Source organism: Dendropsophus ebraccatus, chromosome 2 (genome assembly GCF_027789765.1).
Source record: "Dendropsophus ebraccatus isolate aDenEbr1 chromosome 2, aDenEbr1.pat, whole genome shotgun sequence".
Classification (NCBI taxonomy): Eukaryota; Metazoa; Chordata; class Amphibia; order Anura; family Hylidae; genus Dendropsophus; species Dendropsophus ebraccatus.
The window spans coordinates 180,197,840-180,218,114 of NC_091455.1; the positions used below are offsets into that span (position 1 = coordinate 180,197,840).

Sequence of the window (20,275 nt, forward strand, 5' to 3'; positions counted from 1 at the left end):
AACCCTCCCCGTGAGGTAGCAATCTACCACTTTCTGAGAAAAAACAGACTCAATTCCATTAACAACTGTACAGGAATGGTGCAGAGGATTAAAGTAACAGACATACATTCATGCTCAGTGCCCCATGCACAATAGGGAGCTGTTAGCAGGTAGGATTTGTCTGATAGGACCTGCTGATAGTTCCCCTTTAAGTTATATTAGGGCTTATTGTTTGGGGTGCAAGTTGTAATTTTTACTGGCACCCTTTTGAAAAATTATGTATTATTATGAAGTCAGACAAAAACAAAATATTTGTAGGATAAATTTATTTTTTCATTGCATGGCAAAACTGACATGCTAATTCTATGCTACAGGTCAGTATATTTCCAAAAATACCAACTATATATATGTTTTGTTTTACCAAAAATAAAAAATAAAATCTGTGCATTGCAATGTTCTGACCCATAAAAGTCTTACTTTTCCACATCTGGAGCTTGTAAGGGCTCACTTTTTGCATATTTGCCTATGTGATGTAATCAAAAATAATTTAAGGTTATCCAGAGAGCAGTAAAGGTTCTATTTCTTCTGCTCTCCAGCTCTTCTCTTTGTCCTACTGCCCGTCCATGCTAATAGCTTCCACAGAGGAGGGGGGAGGGGGGCGGGAACATGTTGCAGCCAGTGATTAATAACTGGCCGAAGTTACACAGCAACATCGGGCAACTATTGGACAACGTGTGTGGATATGGTTTTGCCGGCACGCAATGAATGCTGCGAATTATTATTTGGAGAAGGGTATCTATTTACACGTTGATTTATTTCAACTATTTCATTGCTCATATAACTCAATGCAATGCACATGCATTACACTGATCTATGCTACAGGTGTCAAATCTCCAGCTGGTGCAAAACTACAATTTCCATCATGCCTGGGCAGCCAAAGCCAAGTAAGGTGAGTTTGACACCCCTGATCTATGGAATCGGCGCTCAATTGGTACAGCCTGTCGAAGACAGGCTGTATCAGAAGATCTATAGTGGCAGAGAAGCTGAGGGCTGCCATGAAAATGGGTCGGCACCCTGGTATTACATCTACCTTGCTACTGATCGCGGCAAACAATTAATATTTTTTTTTTAAATACATGTTTTAAACACTTTTTACTTTAAATCCATGACATATTTATTAGCACCATTGTTTTCGAAACTCACTGATTCTTGAACTTTATCTGTACTTTAAGGGTGCCTTCACACATACCGACTCGCAGCAAAAAACTCGCAAGTTTCTGCTACGAGCCGAGGTCCTGGAAGGTCCCTATCACTACATACAAGCAGTGGTCTGAAAGACCGCTGCGTGTATGTAATGCAGCCGCCCCCTTAACCCCTTCGGCTCCCGCACTGGTCCCGCACCGCTGTCTCCATACATCACCTGGCTCTGGCTGCACGGCGTCTTGCTCTGCCGCCCAGCCAATCAGTGTGTTGCCCAGCCGCAGCCACTGATTGGCTGGACGGCAGAGCAGGACCCCGGGACCCCGTGCAGCCAGAGCCAGGTAATGTATGGAGACAGCGGTGGGGGACCAGTGCGGGAGCCGAAGGGGTTAAGGGGGCGGCTGCATTACATACATGCAGCGGTCTTTCAGACCACTGCTTGTATGTAGTGATAGGGGCCTTCCAGGACCTTGGCTCGTAGCAGAAACTCGCAGCGAGTTTTTTGCTGCGAGTCGGTATGTGTGAAGGCACCCTAAAGGGAGTTTGTACTAATGTGAACAATACCGTTACTTACATGCCTATGATTTTTTACCATACACATATTGATATTTTTTTCTCCACACTTGTGACATAAATCAGCTCCACCAGAGAATATTTTTAAAGAAATAGATAAAAAAAGGATTAGCCAAATAATAAAAAATCATATTCTTATCATAGAGAGCGGGGGAAAAAGCACATTACCGCGAGGAACCTTTATCTGTCTTCATGGAAATAGGAGTTTAAAGAATGTAAACACCGGGCTTTGGTCTGCCAGCTTAGCACATTCTATAAGTGAGATTACTTTAATATTGTAAAATGTCATTGCTGTGAAGTACTGCAGAGACCTGTAGGAAACAACTAAATAGAAATATCTGGCGGAATATTTGGAAAATGGAGCTCCTGGGGCTTGTGTACCGGAGCATTAAGATCTGCATCTATAAAACTCAGTCTTAGGGCTCCAGGCTATATTATGGCTCCATTTCGTACAGAGATGTAACAGGGCACTAGTAGAGGGACATGGGGTCTATACTGTATCTCCACATGCTTCTGATACCATATGGAGGCCCAAAGGGCAAAGATCAAGACTCAAACCAATTATTGTCAACCAAACTGACCATGAAGAAGTCTTTTAGACAATGAACGTCTAAAATCTCTAATGTAAAGCTAGTTTAGGATAATTGCAACAATAATGGAAGCCAATCTGGCACAAAGGTGGGTGAAATTTATTTTATTTTTTGGAGAAAAGGCAAGGACGATTTAATCATTCAAAAATTTGAGTCATTAGTAGAGATGAGCGAACCTGGAGCATGCTCGAGTCGATCCGAACCCGAACTTTCGGCATTTGATTAGCGGTGGCTAGTGAACTTGGATAAAGCTCTAAGGCTATGTGGAAAACATGGATATAGTCATTGGCTGTATCCATGTTTTCCAGACAACCTCAGAGCTTTATCCAAGTTCAGCAGCCCCAGCTAATCAAATACCGAACGTTCGGGTTCAGATCGACTCGAACCCGAACCCGGTTCGCTCATCTTTAGTCATTAGACGTGCTCAATGTGACCGAAAATTTTACAATATTATAGATGCTCTATGCAATTTAACAAACAGCAAGGTCTAAACTAGACACAACTGACAATATTAGGCCAGAAAAATTTCTGTCCAATTTGGTATAGGAAGAAATCGGACCGTACAACTGATGTCACAGGACACAAAACTGATCCTATACAAAACTATGTGATCAGCTTTGTCATCATTTCCATCCCAGCATTTTATATACTATGCTGAATCGGAATAAAGAGGGGTGGAAAGGACTGAACATATGTGAAGGAAGGCACTACACTGTAAAATGCTGTCAAACATTTATTCAGGTATCAGCTATTCATCCTAATTCTACCATATGGGGCCAAGCATTTGTGTGTTTTTAATAAGGATAAGAAAGAAAATCATTTGCAGATACCTATGGCGGATGCTCATTCCTTCAAAAGACAAAAGGTTGAGATTTTCATTTACCAGATACTTTACTTCCCCTACACCTGCTGGGGGAGAATCAAGAGGCCCACATATACATTAGGCAGATCAATTCAACATATTTATTATAATTCTTAACTACAGCCTGCTAGTGCTATAAAAAAAAAATAATTATATATATATATATATATATATATATATATATATAGATAGATAGATAGATAGATAGAGAGAGAGAGAGAGAGAGAAAGATATGAAGAGACGGCACTCCGGATTTAAAGTGAAAAACAAAAGTGGTCTATTCACCCATCAAAGTTGCGACGTCTCGATCTACTCAATGAGATCTTTCTCAAGCAGTGATACAATAGTGCAAATGGCGGGTATATAATAAGGGAGACACTCCCATCAATCAACCCCCAATCAGTGACATCATACTATTTTGCATATATAAACAATTTCAAAACATAAGAAAATGCAGTGTAATACAGTGAACTGTCAACATAACCCAAATAAATATCACATGTGCTAAAATACGGCTGATCATCGATCCCGGTAGTGTAAAGTCAAAAAAATATAAAACAAATTCGAATCCAGTTCATCCGTGGTTAATGGAGGCAGGCCGTCACTCACCCCAGACTCTAGCAATCAGCTGTTCACTCTCCCATAAGTCTTTGGACAATCCCCCTGGTAGGCCCATTGTGTCGGGTACAGACTCCATTTTTAATCCAGCAGCGGTCCTTGTCGATAAGGTCCTCAGACAGTATGCGGTAAGTGCCAAATCCTATATACGTGACACATCTGATTTTTTACAGCGAATTAAACAGTTGGAGGTTCCAGAGGGGGTCATTCTGGCATCATTTGATGTCAATAGCCTATACACATGTATTGACCATGAGCGTGGACTAAATAGTGTGAAAAAGGTTTTGACAGATTCTCCATACACTATGGAATGTAGAGAGTTTTTGGTTGACTTGCTGGAAATCCGGTTAACTTGTAATTACTTCCTATTTGAGGACAAGTTCTATGTTCAATTGAGGTACGGCGATGGGGACCAATATGGCCCCCACGTATGCGAATATTGTCATGGCTGACTGAGGAGACTGTCGTCTATATGTCCCGCCACTTCAATCAGGTTCTGGGGTGGTGGAGATACATAGACGACATCTTTCTCATATGGAAGGGGACACAAGAGGAATTGGAAGGTTTCTTTTCTTTCCTTAATCAGAGTGACAGAGACAAAGTTCACCATGACCAGTTCAGATGTGGGTGTGCAGTTCTTGGACACGTGGGTCTACGTACAGAATGGGAGACTGAAGTCTGACATTTATCTTAAACCCACTGACAAAAACAACCTATTAAGGTATGATAGTTTACACCCAAGGAAGATGGTTGAATCACTCCCCTATAGCCAGTTATTACGTGTTAAACGCATAGTCAATGACCCCATATTGTATGAGAAACGTTTGGGCGAGATGGGTGACAAATTCACGGAGAGGGGGTACCCCAATAAGTTGGTTAAAAGGAGTGTTGACAAAGTAAAAGGAACTGTGACTGGACATGATAAAAACAAAAAAATGATAAAAATGGATGGAATACCATTTGTCTCTGTGTACTATGAACACAGCCCCAATGTTGCCAGTATTATCAGGAAACATTGGGGCATTCTTGCAAGGTACTATCCTGAGATACCATTGCTTAGATCTCCCCCTCTCTTTTCATATAAAAGAGTTCCATCGTTTCGTGACAGACTTGTGCGTGCTGACTGTTCCCCTAAAAAATTGGACTTAGCCTCTTCTATGAAACCAGGTAGCTACCCGTGCAGGAGATGTGAGAATTGTGAGATGATGATAAAGGGGGATACTTTTACACACCCCATTACACAGAAACGTTACAAATTGAAATTCCACATGACTTGCAAGTCTGACCATGTGGTTTATGTATTGCAGTGCCCTTGTCCTATGATATATGTTGGAGAGACCACGACCAAATGTAGAATGAGATTGAATAATCATAAATCCCCCATTAGGACAGAAAAGTGTGAACTACCTGTACCCCGACATTTCAAAAATTGTAACCATACTGTTCAACAAATGAAGTTTTGTATTGTGGACCATATCCCTCCTCCACGTAGGGGAGGTGATAGACAGAAAATGCTCAAAAAATGTGAGGCTCAATGGATAGACAAACTTAATTCGTTACACCTGTATGGGTTAAATATGGATTTTTCTTTGAGGGCCTTTATGTAATCCGTGCCCTAACCCTCCAGAGATACGCCCGCCTACATCCTGGGTAATAGGTTTGTGATTAATTTGCAAAGTTATATGTATATACAATTTTCAGCTTTGGTCACTTTGTTATTATTATTTAGGCTGTAATCGAGGTAATATGTGTTAATGTCCTTTTTCTTTTCTTTCTATAGATATCGGTTGATGGAGCGGGGTCTGACATACTCACCGCCTAGTTTTAACTTCTTAGATTTTTTTATGGGAAAGACCTATGGAGGCGCATTAAGAAGATGACACATCGGTACCGCATCGGAACCACAAAGCCATCATGGGTGGTGCAGGTATGCGCTTTGTAACAGGCTAAAAGGGATCGAGAATGTAGTCAACAGGGTCAATTGCAGATGTTGGAAGACCCCAGCCCGATAGGCTGTGCTATGCTGGTTAATAGGCCGGGAGTCGACCAGTTTAGCTGAGCCCTGAGCGACACCGTGTAGGTGCGGGGCACATCAGCGAGACAAACTGCATAGATCCTGTGAAGATGGGCAAAGGTTACTCATCCCTGACAGCCTGATGGTGCACCAACTGCCATGGATTATGGTTCTATAGCCCGTGGATGCATACTGATGTAAGGGCGAATTTTACCTTTTCCAATATGGCACCCGTGCAGCCTAGTGGACCTGGGGCGCATGTGCGGTCTTCCGATGCTGTCTGATTCTGATGACGCCACCTTAACTGACCCAGTTTGATTGCGTTTACCTCGCGCATGCTCTGTGCAATTGTTTGCAAACATACTTCAAGCATGGATCCGGGAGAGTGAACAGCTGATTGCTAGAGTCTGGGGTGAGTGACGGCCTACCTCTATTAACCACGGATGAACTGGATTCGAATTTGTTTTATATTTTTTGGACTTTACACTATCGATGATCAGCCGTATTTAAGCACATGTGTACTGATATTTATTTGGGTTATGTTGACAGTTCACTGTATTACACTGCATTTTCTTATGTTTTGAAATTGTTTATATATGCAAAATAGTATGATGTCACTGATTGGGGGTTGATTGATGGGAGTGTCTCCCTTGTTATATACCCGCCATTTGCACTATTGTACCACTGCTTGAGAAAGATCTCATTGAGTAGATTGAAACGTCGCAACTTTGATGGGTGAATAAACCACTTTTGTTTTTCACTTTAAATCCGGAGTGCCGTCTCTTCATATCCTTCTCTGTTGAATTGGGAGCCTGGGTCTGGCGACCAGAGATTGTGCACCCACCTGAGCCTTTGTGCCGCACAGTGCCGTTCAGCAACCAGTTATTTCTTTTATATATATATATATATATATATATATATCATTATTTTCAGACGTCTTTTGCAAACAGCGGACGTTTTTTATTAGTTGTTCACACACAGTTTTAGTTTTTTTACCGTTCTTTCTCCAGTTTTACTATTAAATTCTATGGATTTTTAAATTAAGTCCAATTAGTGACCCCAAACTAGAATAATATACCAACAGCCGCATTTAGACTCAAAATGACGGACGTAATTTTAAATGGAGCTCAAAAAACGCTGTGTAAACATAGCCTGTTTACTTCGGCCCAATTCACAAATTTATAGTCTGCAACTATGGACCAGACAAAGGAGGAGCATCTGCATTGGACCCGTTAATTTAATAGGTGAACTACAAATATGGGCCATATAATGGCTTGCCTATTTTTTTCCCGGCATAGATCACCTATAGATATGTGTATGGGGGCCATAGAAAATAATGGGTCCTTATTCTGGCTCCACACCCTTATGATGTGCTCCCCGTGCACTGCCGTGCGTGATATAAAGGCTGCAAATTTTTAAGGGAATCATATTTCGCCTATTACTGTGCTTAATAACAGCTTGTATTGGGAGCCTAGATCTCCCTGACAGGTTGCCTTTAAAATTCTATAACTTTTTTATAATATTGTGAGCTAAAATTGTTGGGAGTAATAATGTTAATCATACACTAGGTAGAACTAACATACTCTTTTCTGTGTGTTATATGAAAACAAATATGTTTTAAGCCTAGCACGAGTGGAAACATGTCCAATAAAGGATTAGCCGCAAAAATAACACCTCTGATGAATGCGGCAGCTGTATAATAAAGAGGCATGCACGTGTACCAAATGGAGGTAATGCTACATGCTGTCAGCTAGGACATTCCTCTCCCTTCATGCACCGCTACCTTTCAATCCAGGAACAGACGTAACACGGTTATCCATAAAATTATTTTCATCTCAGTAATTCTTTAGGACAGCTGGAACGTTTTCAGAAGTAAAAAAAAAAAAAAAAAAAAAACTGCATGCACTGTCTATCATCTTGCATACGGATTATGTGATCTCTATAAACAGAAACGTTTGCAGTTAAACAGACCTGAAAGCAGGATTCCCAGTTTAAGCAGGATTTGCCAGATTCCAGCCGCTGTGTATCTACACTGAACGAATTGGCAGTTCTGCATGAGCCAATCCACCAGCTCCGATCCAACACAACTTTTTCTGAAAGGAAAAAAAAAAAAATCCAAAACGTGAATTCAAAAAATTTGATAACATAAATAGTCATTTATTTTAACATGTAATTTTAATATAAACTTATCCGAAGGTCTGGAAATTTTACAGTAAAAAGAATAAATTTATGGATTTAAAAATAAAACTACTGTCCATTCTGATGTACAAATAATTTTTGTCTGAAATTAAAGGGGTTGTCCAGCGAAAATCTTTTTCTTATAAACTAGTGTCAGAAAGTGATATAGGTTTGTAATTTACTTCTATTAAAAAATCTCAAGTATTCCAGTACTTATCAGCTGCTGTATGTGCTACAGGGAATTTTGTTTTATTTTCAGTCGGACACACTGCTCTCTGCTGACATCTCTGGCCAAGAAAGAACCTGTCCAGAGCAGAAGAGGTTTTTCTATGGGGGTTTCCCATAGAAAGCCTCTCCTACTCTGTAGAGTCCCCCATCTTAGATGGCCTGTGTGTCCTGCTTTCCATGTATTCTCTACAAACTCTCCACTCTTGTGTCCTTCTCTTCCTCCGGCTATCACTAGAGTTGACTGGGGGCGGCGGGCGATGGGACAGAAACGTATAAGAAACAGACAGTTATTGGGCATATTTTTTAAAGCTATATGAAATACACAGCTAATTTTTGATTAATACTATCCAGAAGGGTCAATTGTTTTACATTCAGTAAACAAGTAAATAATTTTTTATATATATATATATATATATATATATATATATATATTATTCAGTGCAAAGCTGTCCAGAGTATTTAATTTTGGTATTTTTATCATATGTCTGTATACAAGTCACACATATAACACATACTTACGTTACGGCACATGTGCAATTTTGAGATGTGTAATCTGTAATAATATGTTTCAGCAACAGGTAACTTACCGACAAATGCAAGTAAGATACATGCGATCCCTGATGAGAGCAGGAGACTGAATTCTTACTGCGTTCCTCAAAGCTCTCCCAGCACATGTCACACTCTCCCCATATGACTACAAAAAGAAAAAAAAAATACATTAATTAAAACTTATATTTTTTATAATTTATCTTAGATTTAATTACATATATGAATATAGTTTTTCCACAATCAAAAAATACTAGAAACATGAAAAAATTGCATTCTGTTCACAAACAGTTTTCAATTTTCCATTGACAATTATGGGCCGACTACTGCAGTTAGTCTTGAACTACAGGAAAGTGTGAAAATTAGAAAATGATATATATAAAGTGCAACCAATCACAGCTCAGTTTCCAGCTCTGGAATTGCGAAAGCTGTGGTAAGAATCATTGCTATGGACAGGTTACACAAGGCCTATGATGCCATAGTGAACTCCCGGAAGTGTCACTAACAGCCATCTGTCACCGTTAACTCTTCACCAAAGCCTATAGTGGATTGAAAATAAATAGAAAATGACTTCTCCTTCTAGCTGGATCCACTTTATGTAGTCTTCTAAACCAAAGCTATAAGTGAGGTTTTCCAAAAACAGTGTATGAACCCATCCTAAAACTATGTCCCTACACAGTAATTTGGACAATTTTTCGAGTTGTAAATGACGTCAAGGCAAACAAAAAAAAAAAACCATGGCAGTTTTTTAGCTATTTACAGCTCAAAAAATGGTCCAAAATACTTGTTCACAAAGGAGGGGGACATAAATAAAGCATCACCCCCAAGCAACCTGACGGATTTACTAAGAGGCGTGGAGTAGGTGTACATTTTTGCCTGTTAAAGGGGTACTCCGGATAAGAAAAACTTGTTTTCTATTTAAAGTACATTAAAGGATAAATATATGTGTCTATACAATGTATTACCGTATCTGTACGGTTCTGCCACACTGGTAGCTGATAGAAATCCAGGAAGAGAAAAAAAAATGGCCCCTGCGCAAATCCAAATTGTCTCTTGCTCCTTCTGCTCTCCCCCTTAGGAGACAAATCTTCCATGCCTCTGTCTCACATTGTGTGTGTTTGCTGAGCACAGGCTGGTGATGCAGACAGGGGGCAGGATCTGATGTCACAGGAGGCTTGGCTGGATCCCCCAATCCCCTGAGTGATTTACCATTTCTGAAGGGTCATTTACATAGAAAGATTATCTGACAGATTATTTGACAGATTATCTGCCAAAGATTTGAAGCCAAAGCCAGGAATGGATTTGAAAAGAGGAGAAATCTCAGGCTTTCCTTTATGACCTGATCTCTGTTTACAGTCTGTTTCTGGTTTTGGCTTCAAATCTTTGGCAGATAATCTGTCAGATAATCTTTCCGTGTAAATGGACCCTAACTGGCCAGAAGCAGGTGTTGCACTGATTTCTCTAATTGTGCAGAAGTGTGCAGTGAAATTAGGGCTATGTTCACACATGTTGGAGTGTCATTGCAGTACTGCAGCGTATTCACAAAAATGATGCAGCACAAGTAAATGATGCTAAACGGCAGAGAGGATCAGAGCCTTATTGTGGGGCTCAACTTCAAAGATAACAGATGCTTGATCATAATATGTGCGTGGAAATGGAAAGAAAAAAAAAAAAATCTAAAAGTTCTTTACTTTATTCCAATATGAGCATTACAGGTAGAGAGTACAGCGTGCTGTGTGGTGTTACAGGTAGAGAATACAGCGTGCTGTGTGGTGTTACAGGTAGAGAATACAGCGTGCTGTGTGGTGTTACAGGTAGAGAATACAGCGTGCTGTGTGGTGTTACAGGTAGTAACTGTGTGCTGTGTGGTGTTACAGGTAGAGAATACAGCGTGCTGTGTGGTGTTACAGGTAGAGAATACAGCGTGCTGTGTGGTGTTACAGGTAGAGAATACAGCGTGCTGTGTGGTGTTACAGGTAGAGAGTACAGCGTGCTGTGTGGTGTTACAGGTAGAGAATACAGTGTGGTGTTACAGGTAGAGAATACAGCGTGCTGTGTGGTGTTACAGGTAGAGAATACAGTGTGCTGTGTGGTGTTACAGGTAGAGAATACAGCGTGCTGTGTGGTGTTACAGGTAGAGAATACAGTGTGCTGTGTGGTGTTACAGGTAGAGAATACAGTGTGCTGTGTTACAGGTAGAGAATACAGCGTGCTGTGTGGGTGGTAACACAATGAAATCATAAATTACTTGAAATAATTCCGTAACACAATGAAACTGCAATGTGTGAACAGGGCCTAGATGTTCTGCAACAGCTTTGGGCGGGGAATAGGCAGGGTGGAGGACTGTGATGAACAACTGAGGGAAAGCATTGCATTCTGGAACCTGTAGTACTGTGTACAACTGATAAACCAGGAAGTGCAGAAACACAAAACAGAACAAAACCCCCCAAAACAAATGGATTTTTGGTAGTTTCAAAAATGGAATAGATAGGTAAGTAACGCTTTATGCTTCTGCAGAAGTTTCATTTTTTGTAACCTCTACCTGGAGTTCCCCTTTAAGTTACATTTACACGGAGCAATTATCGTTCGAATTTTCGCAATAATGATCGCTTTTAAACGATAATCGGCTATCGTAAACACAGCAAACGATCAAGCGATGAGCGAGAAATCGCTCATCGTGGTCTTTCAACATGTTCTCAAATCGTTGTTGCTCGTTCGCCAAAAAAAAAAAAAAAAAACGCAGATCACTTTGTCTACACAGTCTTTCACAGATTCATCCTAATGTGTGACATGGACTTAAGCAATCTTAAAATGATTGCAAAAACTATTTTTTAAACAATTTATCTCTTCGTCTAAATGCTGATCGTTATAAAAAATCTAATTGTTGTTTAAAAATCGATAAACGATTTATTAGGCAAATTAGTGCTCCGTGTAAACGGACCATTAGCAGAGCTAAATCATGATTGAATTCCATGCCTCCTGCCTGCCTTGCCACACTTCCCTGTCCGCCATCAGGTGAGTGGAGTGTACGTTGAGGAGAAGGTGCAGATTTTTTAACAAACCACATGCTTGCGACATTAATGAGTATATTGAGATGTTTTAAGTGTCAAAAAATGTGCTGAAGCTATGTGCTAGGTGATATAGCCAAAACTTTACATCTGGATTTTTCTTTCCCTTCTAGATATCGGAATTTTAAAGTGTGATGTTATTAAAAAAAAAAAAAAAAAAAGGCTATATCCTATATCAAAAGTTTTGATCGGGCATGGCCTGAGTGGTCTGTCTCAAGTCGCAAGGACAGTGAACATGCTTAGCATATACTTCTCCCAACTAGGGACCGTACTTTTCAAGCTTCCTTTTGAACTGTAATGTGCTGGGGGAAAAAATGGAACAAAACATAGTAATGTTTCTCCATATTTTAAGTTTTTCTGTGTTCCTGCACAGCTGGTTAAAGTAGCTCTGCCTTACAATGTAAAATTTTGATATGATGTCTTCTTAAAGAAAGGCCATCAATTTTTTTTTCCTGGAAATCCCCTTTAATTGTATACCTATGAAGGGGCCTTTGAGATTTGTATCTGAAATATGTTCTGTCCACTATACGTTCAGATATGTTAATATAGAGTGTGGAACCTAAAAATCATATGGTGTTAAAAAATAGTGAACATTCATTTAAAGCACAATTTCTGTCTCGGCTTGACACTTCTAAGAAACCAGACGAGATGTAATGATATTGTGTGTCATAAGTGAAGTTCAGCTGTAACCTACCCCCAAGTTACACTTCTTCCTGAGTAAAGGCCCAAGAACTAAAAGGAAGGCGGGGACACAAAAACTACAAAAAAATGAGTAAAAGTTGTGGGCAACTTTAGTGATAAAAAAGGGTAACAAGATAAATGAACACTCCAGGTATTTTGGATACATTCCTGCTAGACATTTCCCGGAGCCATGTGAAAATGATGCACATTCAACCTAGCAAGCAGGAGTTTGTCATACTTGTCACCCCCAGCATCACTCCAGGACAAACAGTATAAAGGGCTCGAATAGAGGGATGTCAGTCACAGCTTGTGACTTATTCATATACATTCCACATTTCAGAAGAAGGCAAGCAGAATATGTGAGAAATCATGACCAACTCGCTGACAAAATCGGGAAAAGAGAGCTGCAAGGCCTGAAGAGTAGAATGTCTTGTCGGAGTGACAGCTGCCGGCTTCTGAAGATTTGCTTTAAGCCCCATTTAGCCCCAAGCTAAGCATAAATACATAGATATTTAAACTCATATAGGTGATAACAGGCACTATTCCCAATAACTGGTGAGACTAGTAACAAAATGATAGTGGGTTAAAAAAAAATGTAAAAAAAAAAAGTTTTAAATTTTTTTTTATTTTCTATTTTTGAACTTTTCTGTGCAAATTAGTATTCTCTCCACATAAGTGGGGCAATGGGCGTGCTGCTGTTCCGATTAAAATGATGTTTCTCTGCATTAAGAAGAAGAATCTAATCGGATCATGCAATCTGTCCACATGTTTAATGATAATTCTGAAAACTGAAAAATATTGGAACACTTGTCGTACTTTGAGTAATTGGTGCTTTTATAGCTTAGCTTATGCTGGTCCATCACATAATGCTCCAATCACTAGGCCCATACCAAACCTCTAGGTGCCCTTGTTTTCTCCTTTCATTCTATTACACCACATAAATGTGTAGAACAGTAAAAAATCATTTCTAATTAAAATGGGTACCCCAGAAGAAAAAAAAATTCAAATCCAAAAAGGTATCAAAAAGTCATACAAGTTTGTAAGTTACTTAATTACACACACAGAGGTTGCAGCAGAGAGCACGGTGTAAGAATGGTAAGGATACACTGTAGGGCATAACTCATGTAGGGAATAACACTTTAGTGATAGTCACCCTTATAAAAATTAGTCAGTATTCAACATTCCCCATTTACCGTTCAGAACTCCAAGCGATGGAGAAAAGGGAAGGTTAACGTGTAACTATCATTGTAACAAACTTCAGACACGTCATAGCAAATTGTCAGAAGTTTGTATCGATGGAAGTCTGGATGCTGAGACCCCCACTGATCCCTAGAATGAAGGGGCAGAAGTGCTCAGTAGCATCATCTCTGCTCTAAAGAGCTACCGTGAGCAATGCACGGTTATAACAGAAGTAGATGGGTCTCTCGGTATAAGGAATTACCAGAAGTCCCATAGACTTCCATGATAATGACACAGACTGCTTGTCATAGCAGTTTAGAGTGGAGATGAAGAGGCACGGCACTACTGCCCCTTCCTTCTATCAATCAGCAGGGGTCTCAGCATCAGGATGCCCGCCAATTAGGGATGGTCCGAACCGAGTTTGTACGGAGTTCGTACGAACCCGAACCATCCGCAATGATTACCGCTGTCTGCCCGCTCCGTGCAGTGGGCGGATCCAGCAGGAGAAACGCCTGGAAAACTGGGATACAGCCATAGCCATATGTATCCCAGTTTTCCAGGCGGTCCTCCCGCTGTACCCGCCCGCTGCACGGAGCGGGCAGACAGCGGTAATCCGATGCCGAGCATTCGGGTTCAGCCGAACCCGACCCTCGGCGGGTTCAGACCATCCCTACCGCCAATACAAATTTCTGATGTTGCAATGACATGTTGTGATGACATGAGCGGTTTCTGATTTCAGCTTGATAGGCCTTAAAGCTGCCATATGTTTTTCATAACTATCAGCTGATTGTTTATCCGACAGCTATTTCTCTGCACCCCACCATGTACGTGAACGTTCTGGATGACTCCCCCACATTTATAATTTTTCTGGTCTTAAATGTAATATATAGGTAAAGATATTTGCCTTGAAATATCTAAAATAATTTAGCTTTACTAGATACTGTAAGTGGTAAAAACAATGGAAACTGCAGTTTAATGTTGCCAAATGTAAAATAATGAACTTAATTATCATATTGGCAGTTCTGTGTTAGTAAAGACTTCGGAAGAGAAGGAAGGATTAAGGGGTAGTGATTTCTGACAGCCTCAAAATAAGTCCCCAGTGCAGCCAGGTGGTATAGTACACAAGTCAAATACTTGGCTGTATAGCTAGAGGTATAACCAGTAAGATGAAGGAGATTGTGATCCTGCTGTATAGAGCTCTAGTGAGACCACATCTGGAATACTAAATCCAGGTCCAAAGACAGCCTGCAAAAATGGTGACAAGTCTTCAGCATAAAACTTCAGTAAAGACTTAAAGGGGTTTTCCCAGGCAAAACATACTGATAAGTGGGGTTCTGACACCTGGCTCCCGTTTACTGTGTAACAGTGGCAACCTGTATCTGCAGCTTGACTCCTGTTCAAGTGAATGATAGCTGGGCTGCAGTAACAGTCTGACCACTGCACATTAAACAGAGAACTACTTTCAGCCCTGTTCACTGTGTAGTGCAGAATCAGCTGATCAGCGGAAATGCGGGCTGTCGGAACCCCGTTGATCAAAGACTGTTCAGCTTTTTTGTAGGTAGGTCATAAGTATGTTTTAAAACTGATATCATTTGGGGGAAAGATGAAAGGCAAAATAAGAAAATATTTTACGGAAATAGTAGTAGATGCTTGGAACAACCTTCCAGCAGATGTGGTTGGTAAATCTACAGTGACTGAATGTAAACCTGACTGGTATAAACATATATCTATCCTAAGATAATAAGATAGAGTGGACTAGATGGGCCAGGAGGTCTTTTTCTGCTGACAATCTTCTATGTTTCTTACAAACTAATAATACTGTAAGTGATAAACCATCATGTGTAAATGAACAGAATGAATATTCCTCAGATCAGACCCAAACCAAACAAATCAAATCAAAGGAAGTATCACCATTCTAATAAAACACAGTCCTGTTTGGCCTAGAAACCAGCGGCTCTAACCAGACTTGATTTTAAATTTACCATGTAAAAGAAGTGATATTCAATTGCGTATAATCCTTCGGCCCGTCTAACACTCTAACCTCAAGATAATTAGAAGTTTTGCCCTAGGCGAGAATCTCAAGGGAATTATTCATATTAATCTGAAAATGGTGCAAAAGGTAATAATACTGAGGTAGCCAAGTTTATTTTTCATACACGTGCCCCAATGTGACATGGATGCACAGGGTGTTCTTTCTCATGGAATCTGTGGCACTCTCCATCTCACGCTATATTAGGCTGGTATTATTCCCTAGAAGAATTGTTTGCAGGGAAAAAATACGGTAATACAGTGGTGCCTTGGATTTTGAGCATAATTCGTTCCGGGACCGTGCTTGTAATCCAAATCCACTCTTAAACCAAAGCAAATTTTCCCATAAGAAATCATAGAAATGCAGACAATTGGTTCTGCACCCCAGAGATAATGATTTATTATTCTGAACAACATGTAAAACAGATGAAACAAACATTCAGAAACAGCAGAATATGTGATATTATACTGTATTATATTATTACAGTACAGGAATGGAGAGGATAGGAAACACAAGGAAGGACAGAGACTGCAGGGGGCAAGGAGGAATGGGCAGGGCAGATGTGGGCATAGTATAGCAGCACTCTCTGACCAGGAAGAGGCGGGTTACAGCTATGGAGAGATTACCTCCACAGTCCTGTCCCCTGATGTGAGCCCCAGCCTCAAGTGGATTTGCTATGATTTGGAAGGTGAGGGAGACTTCCTGGTAGGGCTGGGCGATAATGGCCTAAATCAATATTGTGGTTTATCGTACATGTAGCCGCGGTAACGATAAATTGAACGATAATCATGACACGCCCCTTTTAAAAGCCACACCCCTTTTGAAAACCCCATTTTCCGATGGTAATACAAACGTGGATTTACTCCATATAACAATGTGCAGCAAACTTCACAAGTAATACACAATATTTTGGCATCTCCTACACCATTTTCAAGTGGCACTTGAAAATGGCATAGGAGATGCCAAAACATTGTATATTACTTGTGAAGTTTGCTGCACATTGTTATATGATCATATATCAATATGTTATATTGTTATATGACTTGATCCAAGGTCTGGGATTTGTCTGCTGGCACCCACAGTTCGTTTATTGTGCTGCCTATATTTTTTGCTATATCTATCTATATACTGTGGGGGAGATTTATCAAACATGGTGTAAAGTGAGACTGGCTCACTGGAGATAGATAGATAGATAGATAGTCACACACGGCTGCTTCCAGCACTGCCAAAAGATAAGGAGGCGAGGAGGATTCCTGTGCGGGACAGAGTGCGGTGCCTGGTGGGGGGAGGATGTGCTGACCCATACCTGACCCCTGCAGCCACTTTATGTACGGGAGAGGGGAGGCAGGGCACACCGTGCAGCTTCCAGAGCCGCCCGGAAGCAGCAGCAGTGCTGAGCACACAGCACGCCTGTGCGCAGCCTGTCACATCTCCAGTCTTCCTCCTCAGGAAGATTAACAGAGGGGAGCAGAGCATGCGGCCGCCGGTCGGTTAACCAACGCCAGAGACGGTATCGGTATTTTGACGGTATACCGCCCAGCCCTACTTCCTGGGTAAGAGTATAGTGCTGTAGACCCTGCTATGCAGACCGTGCCCCTCCCCCACTCGCGCTCCCATCCAGCACAGGGAGCTCTTAAACCAAAACAATGCTCTTAAACCAAAACAATGCTCTTAAACCAAATTACTCTTAAAACAAGGTACCACTGTACATGGCAAACACTGAAGTGGAGATGGAGAGAAAGGACAGTTTACAATTACTAAAATGACTTTGCTATGGCATTCCAGCTTTATCATCTGTGTGGGTCTGACCTGAGTGTTGCTTCAGCACCACAGCCCCTTCATTGTCTCTCTCTACAGAGAGGCAACTGGGCACTAGACATGATTACCAGAAGTTGGATCCAGCCCTAGGGATTGCTAAGGATGTATCCATGTTTTTGAGGCATTAGGGCTGCAGCCTATTCCTCCGTCACCGCACGCTCGGTTCAGACTGAGCAGTATTTCCCATTTACCAACCACCATACATAAATATAATTTATTTAAGGCTACTAAATATATGTACATTTATTTTTATGTGCCATCTCAAAGTTTTTATGTTTGTTTTTTTTTTAACCTGATCAATTCTTTATTCTTCTACAAGATAGAAACCTGATTAGGAGCGATTTATTTATGCACATATTGTTATTCTTTGATTCATAATGTACTAGCTTATGTTAATGTGTCAGTGCACTAGCTTGTGTATAGTATACTGTATGTATAAATCAATGTTAGGGCATACTAAAGTAGGAGTTGAAGGATGACTGCATCTGTGTATGATCTCTGCAGACATGTACAGCTTGGTGTGTGAAGGAATTAAATAGCTACTCCTGTGAAGGAAAAAAAAAAAACACTAGAGTTTCTCAATATAAATTATAAGTGCGTCCTTCAGGCTCTGTTATGTGGACACCTTCTGAACACTCATGTAGCACTTCCATCTACTGCAATTGGTTCCTAGCATTGAAAGAAAATTCTTTTTTTAGCATTGCTGTGTTGTATAGGTCTCAGGGGAGAACCTTAAAGTGAACCTGTTACCTGAAACTTGAGTACAAAAATGATGACAATTAGAGATGAGCGAACCTGGAGCATGCTCGAGTCCATCCGAACCTGATCGTTCGGCATTTGATTAGCGGTGGCTGCTGAAGTTGGATAAAGCCTTAAGGCTATGTGGAAATCATGGATATAGTCATTGGTCTGGTTTTCCAGACAACCTTAGGGCTTTATCCAACTTCAGCAGCCACCACTAATCAAATGCCGAACGATTGGATGGACTCGAGCAGGCTCGAGGTTCGCTCATTTCTAATGACAATGTTACATAGTTCTTGGGGAAAGGTTACACATATTACTTTTATATTAGTGGTGATTGCCATGTGCAAAAAAAAAAAATATATATAACGTTTTTGTTTCAGAGGTGTGGTCCAGGCACATCAGAGCTCTAAACTACATGGCCATGCTTCTTTGGTACTTTACTGCAATATAAACCGTTTTATCACACCGCACTCTCCCCAAGAACTATGTAAAATTATCAGCACTTCAGTTCTCTATTTCCAGGTGGCAAGTTAATTTTAAAGGGACTCTGTCACCTCCAATCCACCCTCATCAAAACCCTAAACTAAAATCATTTGTAAGTGGGAAAAAGGATGTAGATTCAAAATCTGTAATTTGTAGCTTTCTACTCCTTTGTATGTCCCTGTTGTAAGCCTACAAACTGGGCATGTTGCTGCATGGAGAGGACTACTAATGGAGAAGACTACATAGACTTCTTCATTTGTGGCTTATAGCAAAGGAATGCGAGAACATAGAAAGATAAAAAAAATTGCAGATATAGAATCAGCGTTGTATACTCTACTGATGTATAATCTACTGATAACTGAAGTTTAGCGGCGAGTCCCTTTAAAAAGAGAAAACACCCTTAGGGCCTTATTACACAAAACGATTATCGTTCGAAAAATCGCTAGATTGTTCGGATTTGACCGCTAATCGTTAAGTGTAATAGCAGACAACGATTAAATGACCAACGAGAAATCGTTAGTCGTTTGATAGAGTTTGAACCTATTTTTATCGCTGATCGTTCGCATGGAATAAGACGTCATTCAGTCATTTGCAGTAGCGGCGAACGCAATAGCGACAACAAGACTACCACAAGATCGATCATAAGTAGCAATCATCTTTCCATGTAATTGGGCAAACGATTTCAGGTCGTTCGCAATAGCGGTTGTTTGAGATAGTTTATTGTTGAAAAATCATTTTGTGTAATAGTACCCTTAGTCTCCAGAACCAGATTGCATTGAGGGTATAAACCACAATTGGCCATGAGCCTCAAAAGACCTAGATTTATCAAACTGGTGTAAAGTAGAACTGGCTCAGTTGCCCCTAGCTACCAATCAGATTCCACTTTTCATTCCTCACAGTTTCATTGAAAAATGAAAGGTGGAATCTGATTGGTAGCTAGGGGCAACTGAGACAATTCTACTTTACAGTTTGATAAATCTCCCCCCCTAGTTCCTTCCACTGTTTCTTAGACAATCCAGGCAACAATTCATACGAGTAATCCTAAAGCCTGTCTCTACCAATATACGAGTTTAAATATGTAACACATTTGTAAAAAGTTGCATAATTGGCTTTTCTATTACTGAGCTCCTTTCTCTGTTTTCCTAGCTCACATGTCCCATCCGCCAGTACTGCCTTTAAGGCCCTATTGGGCTATGTGCACACCACAGAATTACCTCCCCGACTCAGCACTGGTGCCTGCAGTCCGCTGCTCCAGTCTCTGATCGCTTCCTGGTGTAGATTCGGGACTTGGGGCGTCCCAAGTCCCCTCTCAGACCAGGATCATCTAGGGCCCGGGACTGGAGCAGCAGACAGCAGGCACCAGTGCTCCAGCACTGAAGCCGAAAAGGTAACTTCATGTTATTTTTTATCCTCCCGACAGTTAAAAAAAAAAAATGTCCCTCCCCAGACTTCTCCTTTAACCAGCCATCTTGGGGGGTCAGTTGG

The 20,275-nt window shown here is 40.7% G+C and overlaps 1 protein-coding gene across 1 annotated transcript in view; it reads right to left on the reverse strand.

Annotated features, from left to right (window-relative positions):
- The window catches only part of RAPGEF5 (Rap guanine nucleotide exchange factor 5), a 226,007-nt gene that overhangs the window by 155,060 nt on the left and 50,672 nt on the right, over positions 1-20,275 (reverse strand). Inside the window, exons 3-4 of the mRNA XM_069958818.1 lie at positions 8,830-8,936; positions 7,808-7,929 (exon numbers count right to left, since the gene is read on the reverse strand). Of these exons, the coding sequence (XP_069814919.1) occupies positions 7,808-7,929; positions 8,830-8,936 (229 nt within the window). The remainder of the gene's footprint in view (positions 1-7,807; positions 7,930-8,829; positions 8,937-20,275) is intronic.